General features: G+C 58.5%; 2 protein-coding genes across 6 annotated transcripts; both read left to right on the top strand.

The window, feature by feature from the left end:
* On the top strand, nt 1-9,842 carry ACTL6B (actin like 6B). Its single transcript, XM_004457145.3, has 14 exons — nt 1-128; nt 565-641; nt 832-997; nt 1,281-1,381; nt 5,598-5,695; nt 6,308-6,402; nt 6,468-6,574; nt 7,239-7,328; nt 7,462-7,523; nt 7,641-7,755; nt 7,845-7,925; nt 8,014-8,109; nt 8,283-8,369; nt 9,553-9,842. Exons 1-14 carry the CDS (start codon nt 104-106, stop codon nt 9,631-9,633), a joined length of 1,281 nt encoding a protein of 426 aa, XP_004457202.1. The 5' UTR covers nt 1-103; the 3' UTR covers nt 9,634-9,842.
* A 295-nt stretch (nt 9,843-10,137) lies between these two features.
* On the top strand, nt 10,138-26,599 carry TFR2 (transferrin receptor 2). Of its 5 annotated transcripts, none has more exons than XM_058285874.2 (19): nt 10,138-10,180; nt 11,308-11,358; nt 11,589-11,838; nt 11,938-12,124; nt 18,278-18,418; nt 18,588-18,699; nt 18,804-18,926; nt 19,322-19,438; nt 19,565-19,704; nt 20,075-20,238; nt 21,017-21,136; nt 21,432-21,514; nt 21,597-21,660; nt 21,755-21,822; nt 21,927-22,003; nt 22,097-22,181; nt 22,284-22,511; nt 22,804-22,944; nt 25,988-26,599. In XM_058285874.2, exons 2-19 carry the CDS (start codon nt 11,326-11,328, stop codon nt 26,231-26,233), a joined length of 2,379 nt encoding a protein of 792 aa, XP_058141857.1. In that variant the 5' UTR covers nt 10,138-10,180; nt 11,308-11,325; the 3' UTR covers nt 26,234-26,599. The 5 variants fall into 5 exon arrangements, with proteins under 5 accessions (XP_058141857.1, XP_058141856.1, XP_058141855.1 ...); XM_058285873.2 differs by having other exon boundaries at nt 10,160-10,393; XM_058285872.2 differs by having other exon boundaries at nt 10,161-10,397.
* The last annotated feature ends 892 nt before the right edge of the window (nt 26,600-27,491 follow it).

The following is a 27,491-nucleotide window of genomic DNA, read 5'->3' as shown; positions in this document are numbered from 1 at the left end:
CCCCCGCGCGCCCCGCCCCGCCCGGGATCCCGGGAGCTGTCCGGCCGCCTCGGTGCTGATCCCGCCGCCGCCCACGGGCCGCCGGCCGCGCGGAGAGGCCACTATGAGCGGGGGCGTCTACGGCGGAGGTGAGCGAGCCTCGGACGTCCGGCCGCAGCCGCAGCCCTGGGCCCCGGACCCGTGCGACCCGAGCCCCGGGCCCCCCGAGGCCTGTCACCTCGGCGCTCGAGCGGGCACGGCCCGGGGCTTGGGTCCCGCGCCACCCCTACCTTCTGTCCTTCCCGGACGCCTCGCGGGCACCGGGTCCAACTCTCCACCACTCAGCCCCCCGCCGCCGGGACCCCGGCCCCGTCCTTCCTCACCAAGGAGAGTGGCCGGAACAAGTGGCCGGCTTGCCCCCCACTGCCAGGACCCCCGGACTCCAGGCCGAGCTCCCACCTGCCCCCGGTACCGGCCGGCGCCGAAGGTGGCGAGACTGTGGCTCAGCCCTGCCCACCTCTCGGAGCTGTCCTGGGCGAGAGAGTTTGAGGGAGGGCCCCTGACAAAATGTGTCTCCCCGCACAGATGAGGTGGGGGCGCTGGTCTTTGACATTGGCTCCTTCTCAGTCCGCGCTGGGTACGCTGGGGAGGACTGCCCCAAGGTGAGCCTTCCAGCCCTCTCCCCAAATCCCAGGGGCTCCGGACTCCCCTCCAGACTTTCTGGTGACTTTGGGCTCTCCCAGCCGAGCCTCTGCTGAGCGGGAACGCGGGAGTGCCCCGAGGGGCAAGCTGAGGCCCTGGCCGTGGGGCTGCACGGGGGGCACGAGGGTGACCCCTCTCCTCCCCCCTCAGGCTGACTTCCCCACCACGGTGGGGCTGCTGGCCGCGGAGGAGGGGGGCGGGCTGGAGCTGGAGGGGGAGAAAGAGAAGAAAGGCAAGATTTTCCACATCGACACCAACGCCCTGCACGTGCCTCGGGATGGGGCGGAGGTCATGTCACCCCTCAAGAACGGCATGAGTAAGGGACCCCCCCACCCACTACCTCCTGACACAGACCGGTAGCTCACTTCCCAAGACCTGGGACACAACCAACCAAGTCCCAGGAACCTCCCCCCCCCACCACCACTATTCCCCACAGCTGCCTGCTTCCCAATCCAGGGGCCCACCGAGTGCCAGGAGAGGGGCTTTCCCCCTGGAGCTAGTCTCCCCTCCCCTGGACTTGGCCCCCCTCCTTCCTCTTTCCTTCCTGTCCCTCCTGGACCCATGGCTGGCCGCCCATGTCACTGGTCTGCTGGCCCCAGTTGAGGACTGGGAGTGCTTCCGTGCCATCCTGGATCACACCTACAGCAAACACGTCAAGTCCGAACCAAACCTGCACCCAGTGCTCATGTCCGAGGCCCCGGTAAGTGCCTCTTCCAGCCCCTAGTCCAGCCCTGGGGCCCAGGCGCTCATTTCTGCCATTCGCCTCTGACCTCTCACCCCTACCATCAGTCACACCACCTCCTGCCTCCTCAGGTTTTCCTTCCAACTTGGGAGCTCCTTGACCACTTCCCGTCCTTCCTGGCTTGGTCCTCCCCTCCCCTGCTCTATATCCATTTGCCCTTCCCCTAGTCCCTCTGAAACATGCCCTTTAACCCCCCAAACCTATTTTTGACCTTTTAACTTAAAATTTTGTTGACATTATATATGTACAGAGTCAATTTGCTTTAAAGAGTACGTTAAGAAAAAAAAATGCAGTTCCTACACCCTTCCTTTCTTTTTCTTTTTTAAAATAGGTTGTTTTTTGTTTTTTTTTTTAAAGATTTATTTATTTCTCTCCCCTTCTCCCCTCCCCCCTGCCCCAGTTGTCTGTTCTCTGTGTCTATTTGCTGCATGTTCTTTGTCCACTTCTGTTGTCAGCGGCACGGGAATCTGTGTTTCTTTTGGTTGCGTCTCTTGTTGTGTCAGCTCTCCGTGTGGGCAGCGCCATTTCTGGGCAGGCTGAACTTTCTTTCGCACTGGGTGGCTCTCCTTACAGGGCGCACTCCCTGCGCGTGGGGCTCCCCTACGCGGGGACACCCCTGTGTGGCAGGGCACTCCTTGCGCGCATCAGCACTGCGCATGGGCCAGCTCCACACGGGTGAAGGAGGACCAGGGTTTGAACCGTGGACCTCCCATGTGGTAGACGGACGCGCTAACTACTGGGCCAAGTTTGCTTCCCCACCCTTCCTTTCAATCCCCCCTTTCCAGAGGCAACAACTTTTTATATCTTTTAGCTTATTATTATTATTATTATTATTGGTCTTTCCTTCCAGATGTCTACATATTATGCATAAATTGCTTGTGCATTTTTTAGTTTGGGGCGTTATCTATGGAATTCCCACTGTAGAAAACGAACACACAGCTCAATTTCCTCCTTCAGTCCATACCACACACATTTCTCATTCCCCACCTTTAAGTATAGCTGCATTTTAATTTGTTTTCTTTAAAGATCAGTTCTCAGGTTTACTGTCTTATTACTATGTATGCTAACCAAGGCAATAAACCATGATTACATTCCATTTCCTGCACAACCTTTTGTGCTCCCTAAAACAGAAATTTTCTTGGTTTTTATTTTACTTAGTTTTCTATCTACTTATCAATAATGCGACCTTAAATTGGCCATTAGTTACCTATATCTTCTCTCACAACATTAATTTCATTAGGTGTTCTGTCAATTTCATCTTCAAGAATCTCTCCAGGAGCCCACTGACCTTCACTTTGGACTAGCTCCCCTCTACACTTGGCATTTCCCTGCACCATCATCTTGGAAAATCCTTTTGCCTCTCTCCGCTGTTAGAGGCCCTCTTTCTTATTCTCACTAATCCTTTTAATTTCCTCCCTCACGTTCGGCTGCCCAAGCCCCAAGGATCCCCCTCACTGCTATCCACAACCATCTAATTCCCAACCCAGGTACCAGTAACTTCAGTACCTTCCTTAGAAAGGTCATGGGAAGGATATTTTTTGAAATCTTGCATATCTGATCTTGGATTGATAGCTTGGCTAGGTATAAAACTCCAAGTTAGGAAATCATTTTTCTTCAGAATCTGGAAGGCAGTTCATTTGTCTACCAGTTTCTATTGCTGTCAAGGAGAAGACTGAAGCCATCTGATTCCCAACTCTTCACGTGGTTGTTTTTCTTTACAAAAGTTTATAGAATCTTACAGTGTTCTGAAATTTCACAATTACGTGTGTTGATAGTGGTTTATTTTCCTCCATTACTCTGGCCACTCAGTATGTCCCTTCAATATGGAGACCTGTGTCTTTCCGTTCAGTGAAAATAGTTTAAATTATTTATTTGATGATTTATTTCTCTCAGTTTCCTCTGTTCTCTATTTGGGAAATTCTGTTATTTGGATTTTATACCACCTGATTTGGTTCTCTACTTATCTTTTCTCTTCTGCTTTCCATCGCTTTTTCTTTTTGCTCTAATTTCCAGGGAATTCCCCCTCAGTTCCAACTCTTCCTCTGACTTTTTCCTTTCTGCTCTTGTAGTTTTAATTTCCAAAGGATCTTTTTTGTTCCCTGAATGTTACTTTTGATTCTTGTTTCATAGGTGCAGTATCATCTGTTACCTTACTAAGGATATTACTCCCTGATTTGCATTTTTTGGTGGCAGCAATTTTTGTCTCCCTGGATCATCTATTTTTTCCAGGTTGCTTTGCTTCTGTACTCACCTCCATTTTTTGATTACTATCTCATTTTAGAGGTGGGGCTCAGATTTCTGAGAATCCTTGGTTATTTGCTTATGTTTGAGTGGGGAGATTAAAAACCTGATTAAAAGCTGTGTAGGGATAAGGATTGTGGACTAGGATCTTTGCTACTGTTATCTGATGGGGCCATTTGTTGGGAAGCCTCTGATATTAGCAACTTTAGATCTTTGGTCTGATCCCACAGAGAACATTTCCATGCCAAAGCAAGGCCTGGTCATCCAAACCAGGTTTCTCAGCAATCAGTCTGCAGCACAACATCACTTAATTTTCCTGTTTTAAGTATAGTATCATCACTCCCAACTATGTCAAGGGTTCCTAAGAGTCCCTTAGTTTTATTCTCTCCAGAGAATAAACCTCCAGTCTTCTACTGGGGTGGGGGTAAGGCAAAGCCCAGCCATACGAAGATGGAGAGAGAATTTAGGGACTGGTCGCTTGAATAACTTTAAACAATTTTATATTAGCTTCCCCTTCACTCCCACTTCCAGACAAACCTGAAGCTACCAATTTATGACCTTTCTGAAGGTTCTGTAGTTGAAAACAGAGTTCCTCCTGGCTTTTTCCATTACCAATATAGGAGTCAACTTTCTTGAGTCTGTTAAGTCCATTACCACTCCCCTGTTTCCCAACTTTCAAAAATGTGTTGCTATTTTCTCCTTTCTTATTCCCAATCTGGAGCGTTTATGTGTTTTTTCACTGAGGTGAAGTTCACACCATTTTAAAGTGGCTAGTTAAGTGGCACTGAATACTCTCAGTGTTGTGCGACCATCACCTCTATCTAGCTGCACAACATTTTCATCACTCCCAACAGGAAACCCCATACCCATTAAGCAGCGCTAGAACACCAATCTGTGTTCTACCTCTGTGATTTACCTACTCTGAATTGTTTCTATAAATGGAATCATGCAATCTGTGATTTCTCGTGCCTAGCTTCTTTCATTTAGCATAATGTTTTCAATCTCCTTTCACAGTGTGGCAGGTATCCACACTTCATTCTCTTTCATGGTTGAATAATATCCTATTTTCTGAATATGGCACATTTTGTTTATCCCTTAATCGGCTGAAGGACATTTGGGTTGATCCGCCTTTTGGATAAATAATATTGCTCTGAACACGCATTTTGCAAGTATCTTTGAGTCCCCGTTTTCCATTCTTTTGAATATAGGCTTAGGAGAAGAACTGCAGTGTCAGATCATATCTCTATGTGAAGAGGCCAAACCGTTTTCCACAGCAGCTGATCCATTTTACATTTTTACTAGAACTTATAACAGTTCCCATTTCTCCCCTCACCAACGCTTGTTAGTTTCTGTTTTGTTTGCTTGTTTAATCTCCATTCTGAGGAGTATGACGTGGTACCTCGCCGGGGTTTTGATTTGTACTTGCCTAATGGCAAATGATATTGAGCATCTTTTCACATGCTTCTCAGCCATTTGTGGCCTTGTCTTTTAAAATTGCTCTTTTACTGTAATTTTGCTGGGATCTTGGGAGGGAAAATGATTAGATGCTTCTATTCAATCCACCATTTTTACCCAGAAATCCTCTTCCACATCCTCCTTGCCGCTGAGATGATGAGCCTGAAGTGGGTATTGTACAGCTAAGAGCTACTGGGACAGGAGTCAAGAGCCTGTGCTCTAGATCCAGCTCTGCCGAGAGCTTTCTGTGTGCTCTTGGGAAAGCTACTTCCCTTCTCTGAGCTTTGTTTTCCTCAGCTAGGTCGTTTGGACTGTGACCTTTACAGTTGTTTTTTTTTTTAAATAGTTTTCCCATTCGAAAGGTCTGTGGGGGTCAAGGGGACTGACCTCTGTCCCCTAGTCCAAGTTGTGTGTGTGTGTGTGTGTACTTGGGTCTGTACTTCTCTTCCCTGAATCCTGTCCCACACTTTCTCCCCAGTGGAACACCCGGGCCAAGCGGGAGAAGCTGACAGAGCTGATGTTCGAGCAGTACAACATTCCTGCCTTCTTCTTATGCAAGACAGCTGTGCTTACCGCGTATCCTCTGGGTTGAGCCGCTCTGCCCGGGTGGAGGAGGGTCAGGGTGGGGTGTGTGGTGCTCTGAGCTGGGGCTGGGCCTGATCCAGTGAAGGTCAATGTCCCGGGTGGGCAGACCCCTCCCCTGACTTCAGCAGAGCACAAGGCCCCTGGGCTAAGTGCCTTGGATCCTGGGATGGCCAGATCAGATCCCCATTCCTGGGATCAGGCTGAGCCAAGGAAGAGGGAGAGTTGGGCCAAGCAGGCAGCAGGGGCTGCGGCTGGAGAGAGGGAGGGAGGGAAGGGTATACGCTGCCAAAGAGACTTCTTCCCAAACAGCCGATCTGCAAACATTGAATTTGTAAGACTCTGCCTTGCACACTTCAGGGAGCCCACAGGACATAGAAGCAAGGAAAAGAGAGGCTAGGAACTCAGAGGCCAGGACTAGAGGGAGAGATTTTCGTTCAGACTGGAGGCTCAGAGGCCATCCTCCAGGAGATGGGTCGTAAAGGCGAGCTCTGCAGGCCGGGCCTGGGGCCTGGACCCCAGCGGAGCAGAGAAGGACCAGGCAGACCCCTGCCCCAGCCCCTTCACCAGCTGCCCTGTCTCTTTGACCCACGTGACCCACGCCAGCTTTGCAAATGGACGCTCCACGGGCCTCGTGCTGGACAGTGGGGCCACCCACACCACGGCCATCCCAGTGCATGACGGCTACGTCCTGCAGCAAGGTGGGGCCTCGGCGGGGGTCGGGGGGCTGGGGAGGACCAGGCCCTGACACCTGCTCCCTTTCCAGGCATCGTCAAGTCCCCCCTGGCCGGGGACTTCATCTCCATGCAGTGCCGGGAGCTCTTCCAGGAGATGGCGATTGACATCATTCCCCCTTACATGATCGCAGCCAAGGTGGGGCCTCCGGGGAGCCCCAGGGCTGCACTTGCAGGGTGTGGGGCACCCGACCACCATCAGCCTTCTGCCCCGTCAGATCGCGGCGCAGAGGGTGGCGGGGCCCCCCAAGGACCCTGGGTCTGGTTCCTCGTTTCGCAGTCGAGGAATCAGAGATTTGAGGGGGGGGGGACTTGACGAAGTCACGCAGCCAGCTGGAAGCATGCTACGTGAGGGCCACTGGGGGAGGGGTCCTTGGGCTCAGGTGCCGCCTCTGCCATTTAAGAGCTGTGTGACCCAGAGCCTGACATTCAGGCCTAGAGCCTCAGTTTCCCGTCTGGTAAAGTTGTGAGTGTTCAGGAGACACTGCAAGCAAAGGGTCTGCCCTGGACCCCCACAGGGGACCCTGCTCAGAACACTGCGGCCCCTGGGCCACCACCTCCTCTGACGGGGGCCCTTCAGGCCAGCGGTGCCCCCAGCATGCCTGGCATCCAGGGGTCGAGCTCTGCCCAGTCCCTCTGCGCCCTGCCAGGGAAAGGGGAGAAAGCTTTCCTGGCCATCAGCGCCGAGATCCCAGGGCCACTTGGCTGCAGAGACTGCCGCCGGCTGGGAACGAGGCGTGTGGTCAGAGCAGGCAGGGTGAGTGTGGGGTGAGGTAGGGGGCTCACTGGCCGTGCCCCCACAGGAGCCCGTACGGGAGGGTGCCCCCCCGAACTGGAAGAAGAAGGAGAAGCTACCCCAGGTTTCCAAGTCCTGGCATAACTACATGTGCAACGTGAGGCACTGGAGAGGGTCCCCGCCGGCCCCCCCCCCGCCCCTCCCCAGCTCCTACTCCCCTGCTGTGAGTGGGGATGGGTGGAGGGGTGCAGCAGGAAGGACGGGTCCTCACGCCCTCCCCTGGTCCTCAGGAGGTGATCCAGGATTTCCAGGCCTCAGTGCTGCAGGTGTCTGACTCTCCCTACGATGAGCAGTGAGTGGGGCCCCGGGCTGGAGCGTGGGAGAGGGCAGGGCCCGCGAGGGGATAGCACCCCACCCCCACGCTGTCCTCCGCGAGCGCCCCAGGCAGGGTCTTGCTGCTTCCGGGCAGGGTGGCGGCACAGATGCCCACAGTGCATTACGAGATGCCCAATGGCTACAACACGGACTACGGCGCCGAGCGGCTCCGCATCCCAGAGGGCCTGTTTGACCCCTCCAATGTCAAGGTCTGGCTGGCTGGAGTCCCTGGAGCCTGGAGGTGGGGGCTGGGAGAGGGGGGCAGAGGGCCCGACGCCCCCGGCGCCTGTCTCCGCAGGGCCTGTCAGGGAACACCATGTTGGGTGTGGGCCACGTGGTGACCACCAGCATCGGCATGTGTGACATCGACATCCGCCCGGTGAGGCTGGAGGCTGGGGCACAGTGCCCGGGAGCGTGGGGGGGGGAGGGGCACGTCCCGAGCGCTCCTGCCTCCTCCCTGTCCCCAGGGCCTGTACGGCAGCGTCATTGTCACCGGCGGGAACACGCTGCTTCAGGGCTTCACCGACAGGCTCAACCGAGAGCTTTCCCAGAAGACCCCACCGGTAGGAGCCCAGCCCCGACCCCCCCCACCCCCGCCCGCTCCGACTCGGGTCCTGCCTCCAGCCTCCCCGCGTGCCAGAGCAGACCCGCTGCCCCGGGGGCCTCCCAGTCTCCCTCTCCCCGGCCCTTCCCAGGACCCAGGTGTCCGCTTCCCCCAGCCCCTCTTTCCCCCCAGAGCATGCGGCTGAAGCTCATCGCCAGCAACAGCACGATGGAGCGCAAGTTCAGCCCCTGGATCGGGGGCTCCATCTTGGCCTCGCTGGTGAGAGGGAGGGGGCCTGGCCCAGGGCTGACCGTGGGGAGGGGGCAGACCCAGACAGCCCCCCCGCCCCGCCTGCCTCCTCCTTCATTCATTCAACAAATATTTAGTTTAGGGAAAGGGCAGCCGGTGATCCCGGAAGGATGACGGTTTGGTCAAGACACAAACCAGGGTGCAGAAGGACAGGAAGCTGGAGAGGTTGGGTGGGGTGAGATGGTGGTGGCTTTGGGTGCCAGGGTGAGACCCTACTGGATGGGCAGAGGGAGACACAGGGGTAGGCCAAGGGGGCTTGCCTGGGGAACGACCTGGGCGGGCAGGTCAGGCGCGAGGCTCTAGGGTCTGGTGTGAGCTGGAGGCGAGGGGACTTTGGAATGGGGCCCTTTCGATGGTCCGGGAGTCAAAGAGTGGGTGGCAATGGGTGGACATGTGGAGTGTCCCGAGGGACCGTCAGGGGGAGGTGTCCAACAGTCCGTTAGGTATTTGGATCCAGAGTTCAGCACAGAGACCTGGACTGGAAAAAAGAGACTGGGAAGAGGGGTGCAGGGGGGTGCGGTTAGCTCATGAGGTGAACTAGGAAGATGAGATCGGACAGGAAGGCGTGCCCTGTAAGACCAGGAAGAAAACGGGGACAGAAGCCAGGGACAAAGGGACACCAGCCTCCCGGCAGAAGCTGAGCAGCCATCAAGAGAAGGGAGAGTGAGATGCCCCTTGTCGGAGGCCCTCTGGGTGGAGGCGGGAGTGGGGGGCCAGAGTGAAGCAAGTCTAGCCACGAGTTGGGTGGTGTCAGCACCGCCAGGGTGGGGGAAGATTCTTCTTGGGAATGAGGGAAACTGACAAGTTCCTAAGCAAGGAGGGAGGGGAGACCCAGTGGAGGAGGAAGGTGAGGGCACTGGGTGTTGGGGTGCAGGTCAGTTGGGCGGGGGCTGTAAGCGCCATCCCTCAGCTGGAAGCGGGGAGCAGTGCTGGGCCCAAGGCAGGTGGAGGCTCAAGTAACATTTGTTGAATGAATGAATCACTGCTTGAATGCTACGAAGGGGGTATTCTCCCTCTGATTATGAAGGAGAGGCCGGGAGGAGGGGCTGGGAGCCTCGGGGAGGTCGGTTGGGGGAGGGATGCGGACACCCCCCTCAGGGCCCGGTCCTCCCCCCAGGGCTGCCCTGGTTACCGAATTGTCCCCACCACCCAGGGCACTTTCCAGCAGATGTGGATCTCCAAGCAGGAGTATGAGGAGGGCGGGAAGCAGTGCGTGGAGCGGAAGTGTCCCTGAGGGCGCCCCTTCTCCCCCCCTCCCAGGCCAGCCCGCAGCGGGGGGGGGGGGGGGGGGGAGGGGGGGGACGGGGAGAGGGCTCTCCCAGGCCTCCAAGTTCAAATCAAAGTCCCCTGACACCCACGCCCACACCCACCCTCCCCTCCCCTCTCTTCCTCTTAGATTGTGATGTTTCTGAGGTGAAAGGAGTAAAAACGTTTTAAGAAAAACCAAGTGTGGCCTCCTTGGGGGTGGGGAGTGGGAGCGGGGCGGGAAGGAAGCGAGGTGGGGGGCGCCGCGCCTGCCTTCAGCCAGGGATCCTTCGGCGGGCACAGCCCGGCGGGGGGCAGAGCCCGAGGAGCCACGGCCTCGTCAGGGTGCAGGGGGACAGCGGCCCGGGGACGCACACGAGGCGAGGGCCGCGCGGGGCCGCACGCAGCAGCGCGGCGGGCGGGGGCGGGGCACGGGAAGGCCCGGGCCTGGGCGGGGCCTGCGGTGGGCGGGGCCTCGTGCCGGGGGCGGGGCTCCCGGGCAGCCTGGCTCGCGCGCTCGGGGCCCCGCAGCTCAGGTGAGCCGGCGCGGCGCGGCGCTCCTCGTTCCCGCGGCCGTCGGCGGTGACCGCAATGGAGCGGGGAGTTGGGGGACTGGCGCGTCCCGGAGGCTCAGGAGCTGAGGTCTCCCACGGGAGACCCCCAAGGGGCCCCTGAGCCCTTCTGTTCCAGAGCTGCTTGTCCTGGGGTCCTCGGCCGGGCTGGGGGGTCTGCGCCCCCTGCCTGGAATTGTAGGTAAAACTTGGTGGGCTGTGCCCGGGAAGGGTTTCTGGGGTAAGGCATATGGCCTTCCATCAGGCTCTCAGAGAGGCCGAGACCCCCGGGAGACCGAAACCCGTGGAACCCAAGTCTTTTGGTCACCAAAGAGGAGCTGGGCCCCGGGGGTGGGGGGAGCGTGACTGGTCCAAGGTCACCCAACTCTGCCCACACCTTGGCCCGGACCTTTTCCCCTCACCTCGTGGGCTCTGACCCACAAATCCTCCCGGAGCCCGGATCCTCCTGACCATGGGCTCCCTCCCGTACCCCCTCCATCCCCAGCAGCCAGTAGAGCCTGATTTCGGTGAGACAGGCATCCACATGGCCAGACCCACCCCCCCAGGTTACCCCACTGTGGCGCTCCGCCTCTGGATCCCACTGGGGCAGGGGCCAGGACAGGAAGGGCAGGTCATTGTCACAGGGCTTGGGCACCGGGAGCCTGCCAGCAAGATGAGGAGGGGCAGGGGTCCTCGTGGTGGGCCTTCAGGTGGGTGTGGGGGGCTTAGGAAGGGGTCCCCAAGGACACTGGTAGGGGTGAAGACCAGAGAGGGGAGGGGGCACCCATATCGCCCTCTTCCCAGCCAGCAGCCCCCTCCCCCACCCCTGACGGGAACGAAGAGGCCAAAGTCTGCCCTGAGGTCAAAAATGGATTGTTTTGCAAGGAAGGCGCAGGAGTGGGGCTGTGGAGGGATTGGGGGGGGGAGAGCACAGACCCTCCTGCTCTGGGGGGCCGGGTCTGGAAGGCTGAGCTGAGGCCAGGACTCCCCCCACACCCTTGGGGGGTGGAGGTGGGGAGGAAGGGCCTGCCTCAGGCTCGGCCTGCCCTGGCTGATAAGGGGCCCTCTCTGGGCTCCCACAAACGGTTTATCACTGGGGGGTGGGGGGACAGCCTGCAGGGCTCAGGAACATGGAGCGACTTTGGGGTCCACTCTGGAGAGCGGTAAGACTGAGTGGGGCTGGGGGACACCTTAGGCCTTCTCTCCAGGTCCCTGAGCCCCCACCCCAACCCTCCAAACTGGCCCCTTCCCTTCACACCTCCTGGCCCCTCCCTCCCAGGCTGCCCCTCAGGCCCCCCCCTCCCTTCCTTGTAGTCATTTGTACCCCAAAGCCACTAACACAATTGTTGCCAGGTCTCTCCCCACAATCTCATGCCCACCCCATCCCCCACAGCAAGGGCTGTCTCCACGACCCTCTCAGACCATCTACAGGCGTGTGGAAGGCACCCAGCAGGGGCGCCTAGAGGAGGACGACGACGGGGAGGAGGGGTCCGAGCCGCCTGCCCACTTTCGCCCCATGGAGCTGAGGGGCCCCGAGCCCCCAGGCTCTAGGCCCAGGCAGCAGAACCTCGGATCCTGGGCAGCAGCAGGACGGAGGGCTGCCCCTTACCTGGTCCTGATGGCCCTGCTGATCTTCACCGGGGGTGAGAATCATGCCCCTCCCCCAGCGCAGGGCCTTGGAAGGGGGGAGTGCCGGTGTCCAGAGGGGGCTCAAGAAGTCTCCCCGTCGTGCTACCTGCTAGCCTTTCTTCTGGGATACGTGGCCTTCCGAGGGTCCTGCCAGACATGCGGGGACTCCGTGTTGGTGGTCAGCGAGGACGTCAACTACGAGCCAGGCCTGGACCCCCACCAGGGCACCTTGTACTGGAGCGACCTCCAGGCCATGTTCCTGCGGCTGCTGGGGGAGGGGCACCTGGAGGACACCATGAGGTAAGGGTCACCGTTCTCCCCTCACCTGCTCAGACTCAGCCTCCCTTCTTCCTCATCCAGGACCCCCATGTCTGGGTCCCCCTTCTGAGCCCTTCCTCCTGGCCCCCTGCTCAGGGGTCCTGGGAAGGATGGCAGGTGGCAGGTGTCGAGAGCAGGGAGGGCGGTTCCAGAGGGGAGAGTGATCCTGGCATATGGGAGAAAGGACAGAGCTGACTGTGAATGAGGAAGGGGGGGTCCAGCAGAGAGACACGAGGTAGGACAGACCCATATCTTTCCTGGCACTCCAGGGAGCTGAGATTTTGATCTGTGGCAGCTTTTCAAGTTTTCTGGACAGTTGCAAAAATAATAACAAATCCCATACAGAGAACACCAACCCCCCCTCCCCCCTCCCTCCCAGATACCCAGAGCCACCCACTTTGAATATTTTGCCACTTTTGCTGTACCATTCTACCTATCTTATCTTTATTTTCTAAATATTTGAGAGCAGGTTCTCTGCTCCTTGAACTATCAAGTTCCTTGAACACTTACTACTTCCATTTCATGAGAACAAAAATCTTCACTTACGTAACCCCTTTAAGTACAGTTATCAGGTTCAAGCAATTTTACATTGATATAAAGCTTACAGTCTATTTTCTTGGTCTTTTTTTTTTTTTCTTTCATATATCCCAATAATGTGCTTGGGGTCTTTTCTCCGCTATTATTAGTTGGATTAATTGTTCTTGTATCTTTAGTCATTTTTTTTTTCTTTGAAACATATATGCAACATAAAACTCTGCCCTCTCAACCACTCTCAAGTAGACCTGTAATTCTTTTGTCCTGCTGCAGAGTCACCTTTCCCTAGAGGAAAGGAGCTTCCCAGATTGAGGGGCAGTCAGGCCAGGCCATAGCCCTCTTTGGGTTCCAGAATAGTTTTCTAGTGGATTCTTCTGGGTCTTTTAAGTAGACAACAATATGAGCTATTAGTGAGAGATGCAGATCCTCTTTTTCTCTTGTTTATTTTTCATGCCTTATTGCATTGGAGAGGACATGACTGGCAGTAGTGATAGCAGGTGTCCTTGTCTATTTCCTGACTTCAATAGGAATGTTTTTGTAATATTTTATCATTGAGTATGAATTTTGCTCCAGACTTTTTTTTTTCTGTATTCTTTTTTTCATTTGTATAGCTTTTTTTTTTTTTTAAGATTTATTTTTTATTCTCTCCCCTTCCCTGCCACCCGTTGTCTGCTCTCTGTGTCCATTCGCTGTGTGTGTTCTTCTGTGTCCTCTTGGATTCTTGTCAGCAGCACTGGGAATCTGTGTCTCTTTTTTTTTTTCTCTTTATTTTTTTAATGTTACATTAAAAAAATATGAGGTCCCCATATACCCCCCACCCCCCTCACCCCACTCCTCCGCCCATAACAACAACCTCCTCCATCATCATGAGACATTCATTGCATTTGGTGAATACATCTCTGAGCACCGCTGCACTTCATGGTCAATGGTCCACACCATAGCCCACACTCTCCCACAGTCCACCCAGTGGGCCATGGGAGGGCATACAATGTCTGGTAACTGTCCCTGCAGCACCACCCAGGACAACTCCAACCCCCAAAAATGCCCCCACATCATATCTCTTCTTCCACTCCCTATCCCCAGCAGCCACCATGGCCACTTTCTCCACACCAATGCCACATTTTCTTCGATTACTAATCACAATAGTTCATGAATAGAATATCAGTAAGCCCACTCTAATCCATTCTCTATTCCTCCATCCTGTGGACCCTAGAATGGCTGTGTCCACTCCACATCTATATCAAGAGGGGGCTTAGATTCCACATGGATGCTGGATGCAATTCTCCTGCTTTCAGTTATAGGCACTCTTGGCTCCCTGGTGTAGTGGTTGACCTTCTTCACCTCCATGTTAGCTGAGTGGGGTAAGTCCAATAAACCAGAGTGTAGGAGCTGCAAGTCTGTTGTGACCCAGGGCCTGGCTACCACATGGTCAGTCCAGAGATTCAGGTCCCCTGGGTAGACACTAAACCCCAGCACCAACTACGCTGTTCTGGTAAGAGTAACAGGAGAGGCTTGTGGACAAAGATCACATCTGAGTCCAGTTCCATCACACAGAAACACAAACTCCGAAGTAGGGCCAACTGACATGGCACTGAACTCCATCTGCCATGACCATAGAACCTGTGGGTCTCTGCAGCCCTCAGAACCACCAATACCTGGGATTGCATCTACTTTTATCTGTCTCTGGGACTCTGCTCAGGTGTGCATAAGGGCAACCCCTCTGATAACCTCCCAGATCTTTTTGGAGACTCATAGCCATATAAACTCATTTGTCCTTTCCATTTCCCCCTTTTATTCAGGTCAAAAAGCATTTTTAACTCCTGGTATTATATGTAGACTGAGATATTCTGCTGGTCCGAGTTGACCCCTTTATTCAAGGTCATTTTCTAGTTACATCATCAGCTGGTACTTGGTAGTAATCCCTCAGTGCCAGGGAGGCTCATCCCCGGGAGTCATGTCCCATGCTGGGGGGAAGGCAACGCATTTAGGTGCTGAGTTTGGCTTTGAGACTGGCCACATTTGAGTAACACGGAGGCTCTCAGGAGGTAACTTTTAGGCACCCTGCAGCTCTAGGCCTTGTTCTTATTTCAGGAGCACAGGCTTACAAGTATAGTCATTAGTATCAAGGGCTCATTGTTGGACCTTCCTTCTTTTTTGGTCTTTGCCATTGCACTTGGGCCTGTGTCTCTTTTTATTGCATCATCTTGCTGCATCAACTCTCCGTGTGTCCAGTGCCACTCCTGGGCAGGCTGCACTTTTTTTTGCACAGGGTACTCTCCTTATGGGGCGCACTGCTTGCGCATGGGGCTCCCCTCTGTGGGGGATACCTCTGTGTGGCACAGCACTCCTTGTGTGCATCAGCCCTGTGCATGGGCCAGCTTACCACCTGGGTCAGGAGGCCCTGGGTTTGAACCCTGGACCTCCCATGTGGTAGGTGGATGCTCTATCAGTTGAGCCAAATCTGCTTCCTTGGATAGCTTTTTAAAAGCAAATTAGGGAAATTTCCTTCTATTCCTAGCTTACCAAAACTTATTTTATTTTAATGATCAGAAAGGAGGAACAGGTATGGAATTTTTAAATATATGTTTTCCAGAAGATACTGAGATGATATGATTTTTCCCCTTAACGTTTATGTAGAACTTGTATTAATAGATTTCCTCACCTTCATAAGATCAATGCTATACTTGATAAAGGTATATTTGATAGACTGCTGGGTCCAGCTTGCTGAAAGACCTTAAGTTTGTGGCATTGACAGCATTCAGGGTTAATTTTTTTTTCCTTGAGCAGCATTTGATAGTCTGAGTATAGGCTGGGCCGGTAGACGGTGTGGGTGCCCTCAAAAGCACTGTGGGTGCCCTCAAAAGGCAGGGAGGCCGTGGGTGGGGAACAGCAATGACGTGATATGGCAGCTCCAGGCTGAATGGGGAAGATACAGAAGCCAGGGAGGAGCTGATAGATGGGAAATGGGGAAGTCTGGAGCACTCTGCGGGCATGAAGAGCAAGTTTAGTGATGGGAAGGGAACTACTTGGACCCTGCGAAGAGAGTGGGATTCTGGAGCCATTAAGATTTATCTGATAAACTGTGTCCTCTTTATCTTGGAGCCCCCAGAACTTGCCAGAGTGCCTGGCACTTAGTAGTTGTTTAAAAATCCTCAATGGAAAAATATTCCAGAAGTGGAGTATAAGGCACTATATCCTGGCACCACGTGGTAGGTACCAGGTGGTAGTGACAAAGCAGAGAACCAAGCAGTCTGGATCTTGCCCCCGTGGTGCTTATAGTCCATTGGAGGAAATGGTATTAAACTAATAATTACACTAATGACTACATCCTGATTACTGGGATCATAACTTTGAAAGAAAAGGAAAGGATGTGATGAATGCCTTAGATTGCAGGTCAGAGAAGGCTTCCTGGAGGAAGGGACAGGCTGAGACCTCAGGGATGAGTAGCTCACCAAGGCAAAAAGGCAAAGAGAATGTGGGCAAGCATTCCAGGCCAGAGGCAGCATGTGCAAAGGGTCTGGGGCGGGAAGGTTGCAGCCTATTCAAGGAAGTGAGAGAAGGTCGTTCAGCCGGGAAGATAGACACAGCTCAGGCCCTAACGGGTTCCACTGGCTGCATGAGCTGTTTGGGATTTTAGTTCAAGTGCAAAGAGAATGATCTGAAGAGTTTCGAGCAAGAGAATATCATGAATAGATGGGAGGGGGGCAAGTTTTTTTTTTTTTTGCGGGTGTGTGTTAAGTGCAAAGAATGGAGTTGCTCCTTCCCAATGTTCTCTTGGCCAGAGCAAGAGTCCTTCTGTTTAATTTCCTCCCTCTTCCCTGAGCGCGCCTCTCTGTCCCCTCCCCAGGAGCCTCTCCTCCAATGTGTCTGATGTGTGTGTACCTTTAAATACTCCTGTGGTTTTGTCATGTACGTAATGTTTCACGTGTATACATCAATTTAAAAAGCATTATTGTCTCTGTAAAATTGCCATAGGTTCGTTATTTTAAAATTTAAGCAACATGGAAAAAAAATGATCACCCCAAGACTCCCTATTCAGTGGTGATTATCTTTAGCCTGTGCGTGTGTTTACAGTTTTATTGTAATAAATATATAAAACATAAAGTTTACCACATTAACCTTTTTTTTTTCAATTTAAAAAATGCCTTTTTATATCAATGCTACAAGTTACTCAGTTAACACAGGATAATAACTACAATAACAATACATCTGCTGTGCTCAGTGGTTATACTCCCCCCCAACTTTTGCTCATTCCTCAGTCTTGAGGGATTTGGGACGATATCGAACCATTTTTGTTTTTATTTATTTATTTTTAGAAGGCACCGGAATTGAACCCGAGACCTTGTACATGGGAAACAGGTGTTCAACATCTCAGCTACTACGCCTGCTCCCCTAGCCACTTTTAAATGTACAGCACAGTAGCAGTAATTACATGCACCATGTTGTGCAATCATTGACACTCTCTATTTCCAAACTTTTCCATCACCCCCAACAAACTTTAGTGTGTGCTTCATTTAGACATTTTTTTAACTTAAGACCGCTGTACTTGAAAGGCCCATCTACACTTCAGCGTGTACGCCTAGTTTCTGGTTTCTTCCACAGTGCCCACCGCTGTATTTTATATACCCTTTTCGTTGGTACTGGACACCTGTGCATTTTCAGACAAACACTTGAGTCCCTGGAGAGGACAGGAATGGAATCGAGGAAGCCACTTCGTGGCTGGGATCGCAGTCGTTCTTGTGAGCCCTGCGAAGGGGGAGGGGGTGGCTTAGACCAGGGTCCCGCGTCCACATGCATTTAGAAGGTGTGGCAAACCACGCGAGGCCAGGTGCCAAAGTCCTCGGGGAACGAGCAGTGAGCAGTGCAGAGGGGCACAGGGTGGCAGAGCTGGATGGCAGGGCCTTGGAAGGAATAGTTTTACCTGTGGTGGAACGATCAGAAATTTGAAAAGTGGCTGCAGGGGCAAGCCTCCCCTCCAAGCCCCAGGTGAGGGACACTGATGGCTTTCTCTTAAGAGGGCCATGGGAGACTTGGTTGGAGAGCCGGATTTCTGCCAAGGCAGGAGCTAGGAGGGGTGTGCTGTGGTGAGGAGGAGGGAGGGAGGTTTGTTTGCTATGGAAAGCATCAGAGAACCGCGCGCAGAGGCATGCGCAGGCAGCCGGTGGCAGGAGTGAAATGGAAGGCAGGGCAGGGACGGCTCAGGTGACAAGGAGTCTTGTTAGGTGGTGACTATGGAAGAAGGCGGGTGAGGTCTCCAGGAGGCAGAGCCTCGGGGTGGCCCAGGTAGAGAACTGGGGAGATGGCGGATGCGCTGCCACTGCTGGGTAGCTCTGGGGCAGCAGAGGGTTGGCAAGTTTGGCCTGAGCTGGAGGATGGTGGACAGGACGCCTGGCACCGGGGGCTAAGGTGTCAGGCAGGAGGCCTTGGAGACCCTCCGGGCCCAGATGGTGATGGGGTCAGTGGGGGGGGGGTTCGAGGAGGAGGAACCTCGCTGCCCATAGCCGAGCCACCCCACGTCTCTGGCACCCAGCCCCGCTCCTGTCCTCTGCTCCTGGTGCCCTCAGGCCCCAGCCCGCGCCACCCCGCCTCTCCCCCGCGCAGGCAGACCAGCCTTCGCGAGCGGGCGGCCGGCTCGGCGGGGATGGCCGCCCTGGCCCAGGACATCCGCGCGGCGTTCTCCCGCCAAAAGCTGGACCACGTGTGGGCCGACACGCACTACGTGGGGCTGCAGTTCCCGGACCGGTGAGGGCGGGGGGCGCGGGGGCGCGGGGGGCGCGGGGGCGCGGGGGCGCGGGGGCGCGGGGGCGCGGGGGGCGCGGGGGCGCGGGGGCGCGGGGGCGCGGGGGCGCGGGGGCGCGGGGGCGCGGGGGCGCGGGGGCGCGGGGCGGCGCTCACCACCCCCGCTCCTTAGGGCTCACCCCAACACGCTGCACTGGGTCGGCGCGGCCGGGAAGGCCGGCGAGCCGCTGCCGCTGGAGGACCCCGACGTGTACTGTCCCTACAGCGCCGCGGGCAACGCCACGGTGAGCGCCCCTGCCCCGCCCCCGGGACGGCGGCCGCCCGGGCCTCCCCCTGGAGCTGGAGGGGGGCGCGGGGGGCGCGCCTCAGTCTGCCCCCGCCCCCCCAGGGACAGCTGGTGTACGCCCACTACGGGCGGCCGGCGGACCTGCAGGACCTGCGGGCCCAGGGCGTGGAGCCGGCGGGGCGCCTCCTGCTGGTGCGCGTGGGGAAGGTCAGCTTTGCCCAGAAGGTGAGGGTCCCTGCCTGGGGGGAGGGGGAGGGCGGGGAACCAGAGGGAGGGGGCCAATGAGTAGACTCTAGAAGGTTGTCAGAAGGAGAAAGGAAAGAACCGAGAGGACTGAAAGAGAGTGTTGGCAGGGAACAAAGGCAGTTGCGAAAATTCTGGAGGAGTGAGGCGACGGGGAATGTGGGGTGACTCGGGGATATGGGAGAGTTTGAGGAATGCCAAGGCTTGGCTGGAAGGTCGGAGAGTGGGGCGGCGCTGCCCGGCAGGGTGCTCCCTGGGCCAGGCGGGTCCCATGGGTGCAGCTCCAAGGCTGGCCCGTTTCACTTGGAACCTGCTTCTCCCGCCCTTGGCAATGGGTTTTCCCTGGGAGGTGGCCTGTAGCCCTGTCCCTCCGCCAGGTGGCCAGCGCCCAGGCCTTTGGGGCCAGCGGCGTGCTCATCTACCCTGACCCAGCAGACCTGTCCTGGGACGCACACAAACTGAGCCTGTCCAGCCACCGGGCTGTGTACGGACACGTGAGTCTGGGCAGGTGGGCAGCGCGGGCCAGGGACCCCGGGGCAGCGCCTCCTGGATGGGGCTGCCTCGCTGCTCTCCTGGGAGTCCCGCCTGCAGTTTCAGCGGGGGCACCCCTCTTCCTCCAGGTGCACCTGGGGACCGGGGACCCCTACACCCCTGGCTTCCCTTCCTTCAATCAAACCCAGTTCCCTCCAGTCCAGTCCTCGGGCCTCCCCAGCATCCCAGCGCAGCCCATCAGTGCAGACGTGGCCTCCCACCTGCTGAGGTGAGCGGCACCTGGGGCCCAGGAGAGGAGGCCGCGGGGAGAGGGAGGCTGTGGCTGGCCCGAGGGTGCCTCGGGGAATTGGAAAAGGCGCCCCTTCTGAGCCCACACACCCTCTTGTCAGGGTCCAGTTAGGTAACGAGCTCATCTGCATTCCAGCTTCCACCACCCCCATCTCTGGGGGGCCCCCTTGAGCAGGATGCGACTTGCACAACTGTTCAAGACGGCCCTGGCTGCATTGCCCTCCGCTTTTCCCTCCCACCCCCAGGCAGGCCAGGCGGTGGGAAGGAGAGAAAGCTGGGGTGGGGGGCAATTGGGGTTCTTCTATATCCTAAGCCTCTGCCATGTCCAACTCTTTCTGCCCCTCACCTAGGAAGCTCGAAGGTCCTGTGGCCCCCCAGGAATGGCAGGGGCGCCTCCCAGGCTCCCCTTATCGCCTGGGCCCCGGGCCCGGCCTGCTCCTAGGGGTCCACAACCGCAGGGTCTCCACGCCCATCAGCAACATCTTCGGGTGCATCGAGGGCCGCTCCGAACCAGGTGGGCTGCCTCCCTCACCCAGCATCATCCCCCCAGGCTCCGGGGGCCGCTGCTCACAGGTGCTGGCTGGAGATGGGGCTGGGCACGAAGCCCAGCAGAGGGGGCAGGAGTGGTGCCCGCGAGGGCAGGGCAGCTTTGCCTGGAGTGGACGGGGCGGCAGGGGTCAGCGCCAGGAGGGAGGGAGGCCGGCAAACCGAGGCCGAGCTGGGGCCATGGCCGTGGCCGTGAGGGACCTCCCAATCCAAGGAGTCCAGAGCCGGAAGGGGTGGTCTGCACGGTAGTGAGCTACCCTGCACTGGGGGGGGAGCAAGCACAGCTTAGAACTGCGCTAGAGCAGAGGCTGGAGCACGAGGGGGCGAAGGCTTAGGTGAGGGGCACTTCCCAGCGTAACTAGAGGCGGCAGGCAGCAGTGAAGAGCAAGCAAGTGGGCGACAAAAGCAGCTGGGAGTGTGGCCCCCAAGTGTACCTAGGCAGAGGTGCAGGGAGCCCGGGACGAGGAATGCTGGTGGTGGGAGTCAGGGAAAGGGGTGGGTGGAGAAGGATTTAGAATCCCTTGGGGCCTGCCGACCCCAGGCGCCCTGCAGATGCAGCAGGCCCTTTGGGGGGGTGAAGGGGTCTCTTTAGGGACAGTGGAGTTTGCAGGGCTGGGGCTGCAGAGATGTGAAGGGCTGTGAGACAGAGACCACTGGAGGCCCGGGGAGCACCCACCCTCCCCCAGGTGGAAGAAGCCTTTGGGTACCACCAGGACGAGGTGGGCCCCAACCACCCCCTCCCCCAGACCACTATGTTGTCATCGGGGCTCAGAGGGACGCGTGGGGCCCGGGAGCGGCCAAGTCTGCGGTGGGCACCGCCATTCTGCTGGAGCTGGTGCGGACCTTCTCCTCCATGGTGAGCGATGGTGAGCCATGGGCCGGGGACGGTGGCTCTGGGGCTGAGGGGCAGTGACGCCACCTCCACGTCCTCCGCTAACAATGGAAGAGCGGTGCCCCGTGGGCCTGAGGACATAATGCCGCTGCACGCCACCATCGCGTTATGGGGTCGGGTGGACTCGGGGTGAGCCCCGGGCTGGGCTGGAGGTCTGTGCAGAGGGAGACCCCGGAATCAGGGAGCCAGGACAGTCAGAGGACAAAGAGGGGCTCTGTGCTTGCCCCCCACCCCAGGTGAGCCCACCGTTCCTCTCCCGCTTCCCTTAGGCTTCCAGCCCCGCAGGAGTCTTCTCTTTGTCAGCTGGGATGGAGGCGACTTTGGGAGCGTGGGCTCCACGGAGTGGCTGGAGGTGACGGCGAGGGCCTGGGCAGGGGAGCCGGGCAGTGGCGAGAGGCTGGGGGTGCTCACACTGTACCCCTCCTCACCCACAGGGCTACCTCAGCGTCCTGCACCTCAAAGCCGTCGTCTATGTGAGCCTGGACAACGCAGTGCTGGGTGAGCCCCGGCAATGCCACCTCCTGGGCCCTGGGTCCACCCCCACGCCCGGGGCAGGCCCTGAGCCTCCGTCTGTCCCCTCCCCTCCCTTCAGGAGACGACAGGTTCCACGCCAAGACCAGTCCCCTTCTCACCAACCTCATCCAAAGCATCCTGAAGCAGGCAAGGGCGGGGCCAGGGGGCGCAGGCGGTGGGCGGTCAGACTGGGGAGGGGGGGCGCCTGGGAAGGGGGGGCAGGGCCTCACTGCGCCCCCACCTGCCCCCAGGTGGACTCCCCTAACCGCAGCGGGCAGACCCTCTATGAGCAGGTGGTGTTCACCAACTCCAGCTGGGATGCGGAGGTGTAAGTGGGGGTAGGGGGAGGCCAGGCGTGAGAATGGGGGGGGCGGGAGCCCACGGAGCTCCACTGAACCACCCCCCTCCCCGCTGCCGCCAGGATCCGGCCCCTGCCCATGGACAGCAGCGCCTACTCCTTCACGGCCTACGCGGGGGTCCCAGCCGTGGAGTTCTCCTTCCTGGAGGTGAGCCCGCCGCGCCCTCCCCCCCCCACCCAGAACCCCCGACCCCGGACCCTCCGCCCGGCTCCCGGCGCCCCTGGCCCAGCCCCCGCGCTGTCCCCTCAGGACGGCCAGGCGTACCCGTTCCTGCACACCAAGGAGGACACGTACGACAACCTGCACGCGGCGCTGCGGGGCCGCCTGCCCGCCGTCGCCCAGGCCGTGGCCCGCCTCGCGGGGCTGCTCCTCATCCGGCTCAGCCACGACCACCTGCTGCCCCTCGACTTCGGCTGCTACGGGGACGTCGCCCTCAGGCACATGGGCAGCCTCAACGAGTTCGCGGGGGATCTCAAGGTCCAGGACGCCCGCGCGGCGCCCCGCCTCGGGGGGTGGGGGGCGCTGGTGCCCCGGCCAGGCGGGCCCCCTGCACCCCCCGCCCCCGGGCTCTCGTCCCCTCTGGCCCCGTTACCCCTCCGAAGGCCCCTCACCGCGGCCCAGCCCGGCACTCTTCCCCCTCCCCCTCCCGGCCCCTGCCGGGCCCAGGGTCCCAGCCGCGTCCCCCTGCCCCGCGCCCTGACCCTGCTCCCTGTCGGGGGGTGCTGCCCAGGCCCCCGCTGCCCGGCCCAGCCCTCGCCTCCGCCCTCAGGCCCGCGGGCTGACCCTGCAGTGGGTGTACTCGGCGCGGGGAGACTACATCCGGGCGGCCGAGAAGCTGCGGAAGGAGATCTACAGCTCGGAGGACAGCGACGAGCGGCTGATGCGCATGTACAACGTGCGCATCATGCGGGTGAGGCCCGCGCGGCCCCGCCCCTTCCCCCTGGTGCGCGGGCGCTCACAGCCCGCCAGGCGGGGGGACCTTAGCCACCGGGAGGCAGGCCCCTTGGGCACAGTCACCCTCACCCGGCCCATGTGTAGGGACTGGGCCGAGGCGCTTCCCTTCATCCCCACACCCGCATGGCCCACGTGGCCCCCTACTTCCTCCCCGCCCCTCTGGAGAGACAAAGCGTGGACACAGTGGTCCACAGGACGAGAGACACGAGGTCCTGGGCTGGGAGGTGCAAAGAGGTAAAGAAATTCAGCAAATGAGACCTCTCTTCCTTCTTCACCCTTGAGATGGGTGAAATCCAGAAAGGCTGCCCAGAGGAGGTGTTGTGAAAGTTGTACAAGCTATTACTCCCTGGCAGATCCCTCCTGCTTAGCTTTGAATACTTTGCACCTTCCCTCCACCGCACCTGCCCTAACTCCAGTTCCAGCCCCACCTCTTCCTATCATTTCCGCACTTGCTGAACTCAGCCCCTCAATTCTCTGATGGTGGGAAAAGGGGTGTTCGGGACTTTGGGCATGGAGAAAGAGCTAGAGAGCAAAAATATAAGCAAGAGGCCCTCAGCGAGCTGGGGTGAGGGCACCCTAGAAGCATGCACGGGGCGCAGAGCGCACGCGTGCTTGGCTTTCTGAGAACACGCCTGCCCCTTGCAGCTGGTTTTTCCTGCTTGTGCCCCCACCTGCCCCCTGAGCCTCCCGCATCCCTTCTGCTCGCTTACCTGCCCCTTTCGCGCTTTCTCCCCGGGCTTCTTTCTCCTGCTCTCTCTCATTCTCCCCTTCTCCTCGCTCCTCCTTAGTCTCCTCCTTCTCCCTGCCCCCCTCCTGATCTCTTTCTCTCCTCCCCTTCCTTTGTTGCCCCTCCACCAAGACACCTGTGACCCTGGGGTCATCGTCCCTCTTCACAGACCTTGGTTTTTAACCCCTGCTGTGTCAGACCCCAGGAACACAAAAAGACACCCACCCCCAGCAGTCACCGCCCTCAGAGAGATGAAAAGTCCAGAGCTGCAGACTCAGGACTTCCACGCTGGGAACCTGGGCCGAGCCAGACCCAGACAGCCTCACGGCTCCAGCCCAGGGGCTGGCAAGCTGCGGCCCACAAGCCAGATCTGGCCTGCCGCCTGCTTTTGTGAATAAACCATGGCCACACAGCCGTGCTCGTCGGTGGGCATACTGCCTGTATGCCACCGTTCAACGGGGCCAGAGTTGAAAAGTCACACCGCCTGCTCCGCAATGCCTAAAACACGGATATTCTGGCCCTTTAGAGAAGAGCCTGCTGACCCCTGCTTTAGCCTGTGTCTTGGGCCTTGAAGAACAGAAGAATTTGGGTTGGTGCAGAGAAAGCAGGACATTCCAGGGCAGGGACCCAGAAGCAGGGCGTGGCAGGGAAGTAGGCCCCACTTCCCTCGGGAGCAGCACGCAGACGGGAGAGCAGAGGCCCGGGGCGGCAGGCAGCCAGTCGAGGCTCAACTTGGGGAGCCTTGAACGCCAGGATAAGAAGTTTGGATCTTTAGGGTCTGGGCATCAAGGAAATGAGGAAGGGTTCTGGGCAGGGTAGGGATGGGGGGGCAAGGGAAATTTTGGGGAAAGAAATTGCTCAGAGTGTAGCTGGCCTGAAGAGGGAATGCAGCCGATGAAATCTGCGTTTGGGAGAGGGGACGAGAGGACAGACTACATGAGGCCTTTGAGGAGAAATGGCCAGACGGGATGTTGGGGGCAGAGGAGAGAGTGACCATCATAGCTGCCATTGAGGGCCTACTATGTGCCAGGTGCTTTGCTTCATTTTCTTCTGTCGTTTTCCCCCAAACGCTATGAGGTTGCTAGTATTGTACCCAGGAGCCAAAGCTCAGAGGGGCCAACGCCCCCCAGATCCCGGCCCAGTCAGTGGTGGAGGCGAGAGTAGACACCAGGTAGCCTGGCCCAAGGGAGCTCCCCGCCCGCGGCACCGCCGCACCTGCGACCCTGGAGCCTCTTGGGAGCAGAGGCGGCGCGGGGATCAGGTTTTGGAGGCGGTTGGTGCGTGTGCGCCAGGTGAGGTTCTGTCCAGGGCTCCCGTGCCCCGTGGGCAGGATTCGCGGGGCTGGTTTGAACTCCTCGGGTCCGGCCTGAAGCCAGGGGCGGGGATGAGCGCGGTAAGCGGAGGGACGAGGCGTGCTGAGATTCCAGTTCTGCCGGGGTGGCCCTCAGGCGGTGGCAAGTTAACCCCACCCCCAGGTGATGCTAATCTGCAGCGGTTGGAAACGGCGGCTGCAGGTAAAGAGCAGAGCGGAGGGTGGAGGTGGAAGCGCCCCCGCCCACTGTGGGCGCAGAAGAGCCCGGGTGGCCGGCAGGGAAGTGGCGGGAGAACCGGGCCGGCAGTGAGGCCGCCTGGGCAACGCGGGCGCGGCGCCTCGATCGGAGGGTGAGGGCGGGAGAAGCGGGCGCAGCTGGGGCTCTGCCGCCGGCTGACCTTCGACTCTGGGCGGAGAACCTGGCGGAGGTGGGGCCGTTGCACAGGTGAGGGGCGGGGAGCGGGACCCAGGGGAGAACCCGCGGGACGCTGGGCTGTTCCTCGAGAGGCTTTTGGCAGGGAAGCGAATGGCCGAAGGGACTGGGGAGACCTAGATGAGGCTCGGGGGCTCCGGAGGTAGAAAGGGATGGAACCCAAAACGCAGCCAGGGGACGCCTCCTCCTCGGCTGCTGGGGGCGTCCCGGGATGCCCACCCCGACTGGGTGGTCGGGAGGAGGTGGGCCTTGAGGAAGCGGCCCGGTGTCTACCTGCACATCTCTACCTGCCTGTCCACCCATCATCATCCGTCTGTACCTATCCTCGTTTCCGTCTCCCCCACCGCGGATTTACCAACACGCCAAACGCGCCAAACAACTCCCCTTTCCCTCTTCCCCCCTCCCTTGATAATCTCTAACCTAAACAAGATTTATTAAGCGCCTGCTAGATGCAGGGCAGGAGGGCTCGTTCAGGCCTCGGCGCCAGGGACAGAGCTGCCACCCGACCTGACCCCCCCTCCGTGCAGGTGGAGTTCTACTTCCTGTCCCAGTACGTGTCGCCGGCCGACTCCCCGTTCCGCCACATCTTCCTGGGCCATGGGGACCACACGCTGGGTGCTCTCCTCGACCACCTGCGGCTGCTGCGCACCGAGGGCCCCGGGGGCTTCCAGGAGAGCCGCTTCCGGCGCCAGCTGGCCCTGCTCACCTGGACGCTGCAGGGGGCGGCCAACGCGCTCAGCGGGGACGTCTGGAACATCGACAACAACTTCTGAGGCCCGCCTGGGGCCCCCCCTGTGCCCAGACGCGCAAGCGCCTCCTCTCCCCACTTGAGAGCGATTTCGGGGTGATGGAGCTGCCCGGGCACAACTCGCTAGCCCTCCCGGCCCCTCCCTGGGTCCCCAGCGGACAGACACCCACATCCCTGGCCCTGCGATGTGGCCGGCCTGCACTCGTGCTGTCAGCACCAGGGGGCAGGGCCCACCACACCTTGACACCACCCTCCAAGGCCCCAAGGCTCCAGGGCTGGACCCGGCCCTCTTGGTGGGACCGAGAAGTGGGACCATTGCCTTCTGGCCACCACGGGGTCTGTGGGGGGGAGGCATGTGGGGTTTGGACTTAGTAAACCACCCCGCCACGTCTGTTCACGCTTTCTTCTCACGCTCCGCCTCACCCACACATCCCTCTGGGGAGAGACCTGGGAGCGGGCAGTCTGGCCGAAGGGGACGGTGGGAGCTGTCGCCACAGGGGAAACTCTGAGCTGTTCCTGTTACCCAAGAAACAGGAAACTACCTAATAATAAAGATCCGGGGTGGGGGTGGGGGCTGGCTCCAGACCTGTCTCTGGGTAACTTGCAGGGCCAGAGCAAAACGCAGGGCCCTTGCTAGGAAGGGGGGAAAGCTTATTTGATTGCTTCCACACTCTCCCGTCACAGTGTTTCTTATTTGCTCTTTAAGGTCGCACTCCCGTGGGCAGTGGTGCACTCGGGGCCAGTGCAGAGCCCAGCGGGCACTCAGGCCGACCATCCCAGGGCTCAAGTTCCTGCTGGGGAAGGAGGGTGGCAGCTGGGGCTGGGTGGGGTGGGGGAGCTGAGAGGACGGGAGAACCCAGCCAGGGGAGGTGGGTGGCGAGCCCCGCCCTGCACGCGCCACTGTCCTGGACTTCACTTACAAAACCTAACTTCAGAGATGAAATGAGAATTTCAAGACGGTGCCCGCAGGACGTTGAACCCCACACGTAGCACCCCCTTCTGAGCACAGGGCCCCAGCAGGGCGTAGTGGGGACACACCTGTGCGGTTGGCCCTGCCCAGGAACTTCTCTGCCCCGGGATCCCATCTGGATGATCTTTGTCCAGGGAAGGGGGAGTGCAGGAGGCGTAAACTACACGAGGGCAGGAGGTTCTGGGTGCTGCTGGCACCCCCAGACCTTCAGTCCCTGTTTCCGAGGCTGCTGTCCCGGCTCCCACGCCTAGAAGCAGCTGACAGAAAGCCTAGGGCCTGTTGCAGGCCCCCCCCCCCCCTCGCCCACTCCCAG

This window comes from Dasypus novemcinctus, chromosome 23 (assembly GCF_030445035.2).
Source record: "Dasypus novemcinctus isolate mDasNov1 chromosome 23, mDasNov1.1.hap2, whole genome shotgun sequence".
Taxonomy (NCBI): Eukaryota; Metazoa; Chordata; class Mammalia; order Cingulata; family Dasypodidae; genus Dasypus; species Dasypus novemcinctus.
Note: the sequence above shows the minus strand (reverse complement) of the source record. Positions and strands in the feature narration are given on the sequence as shown.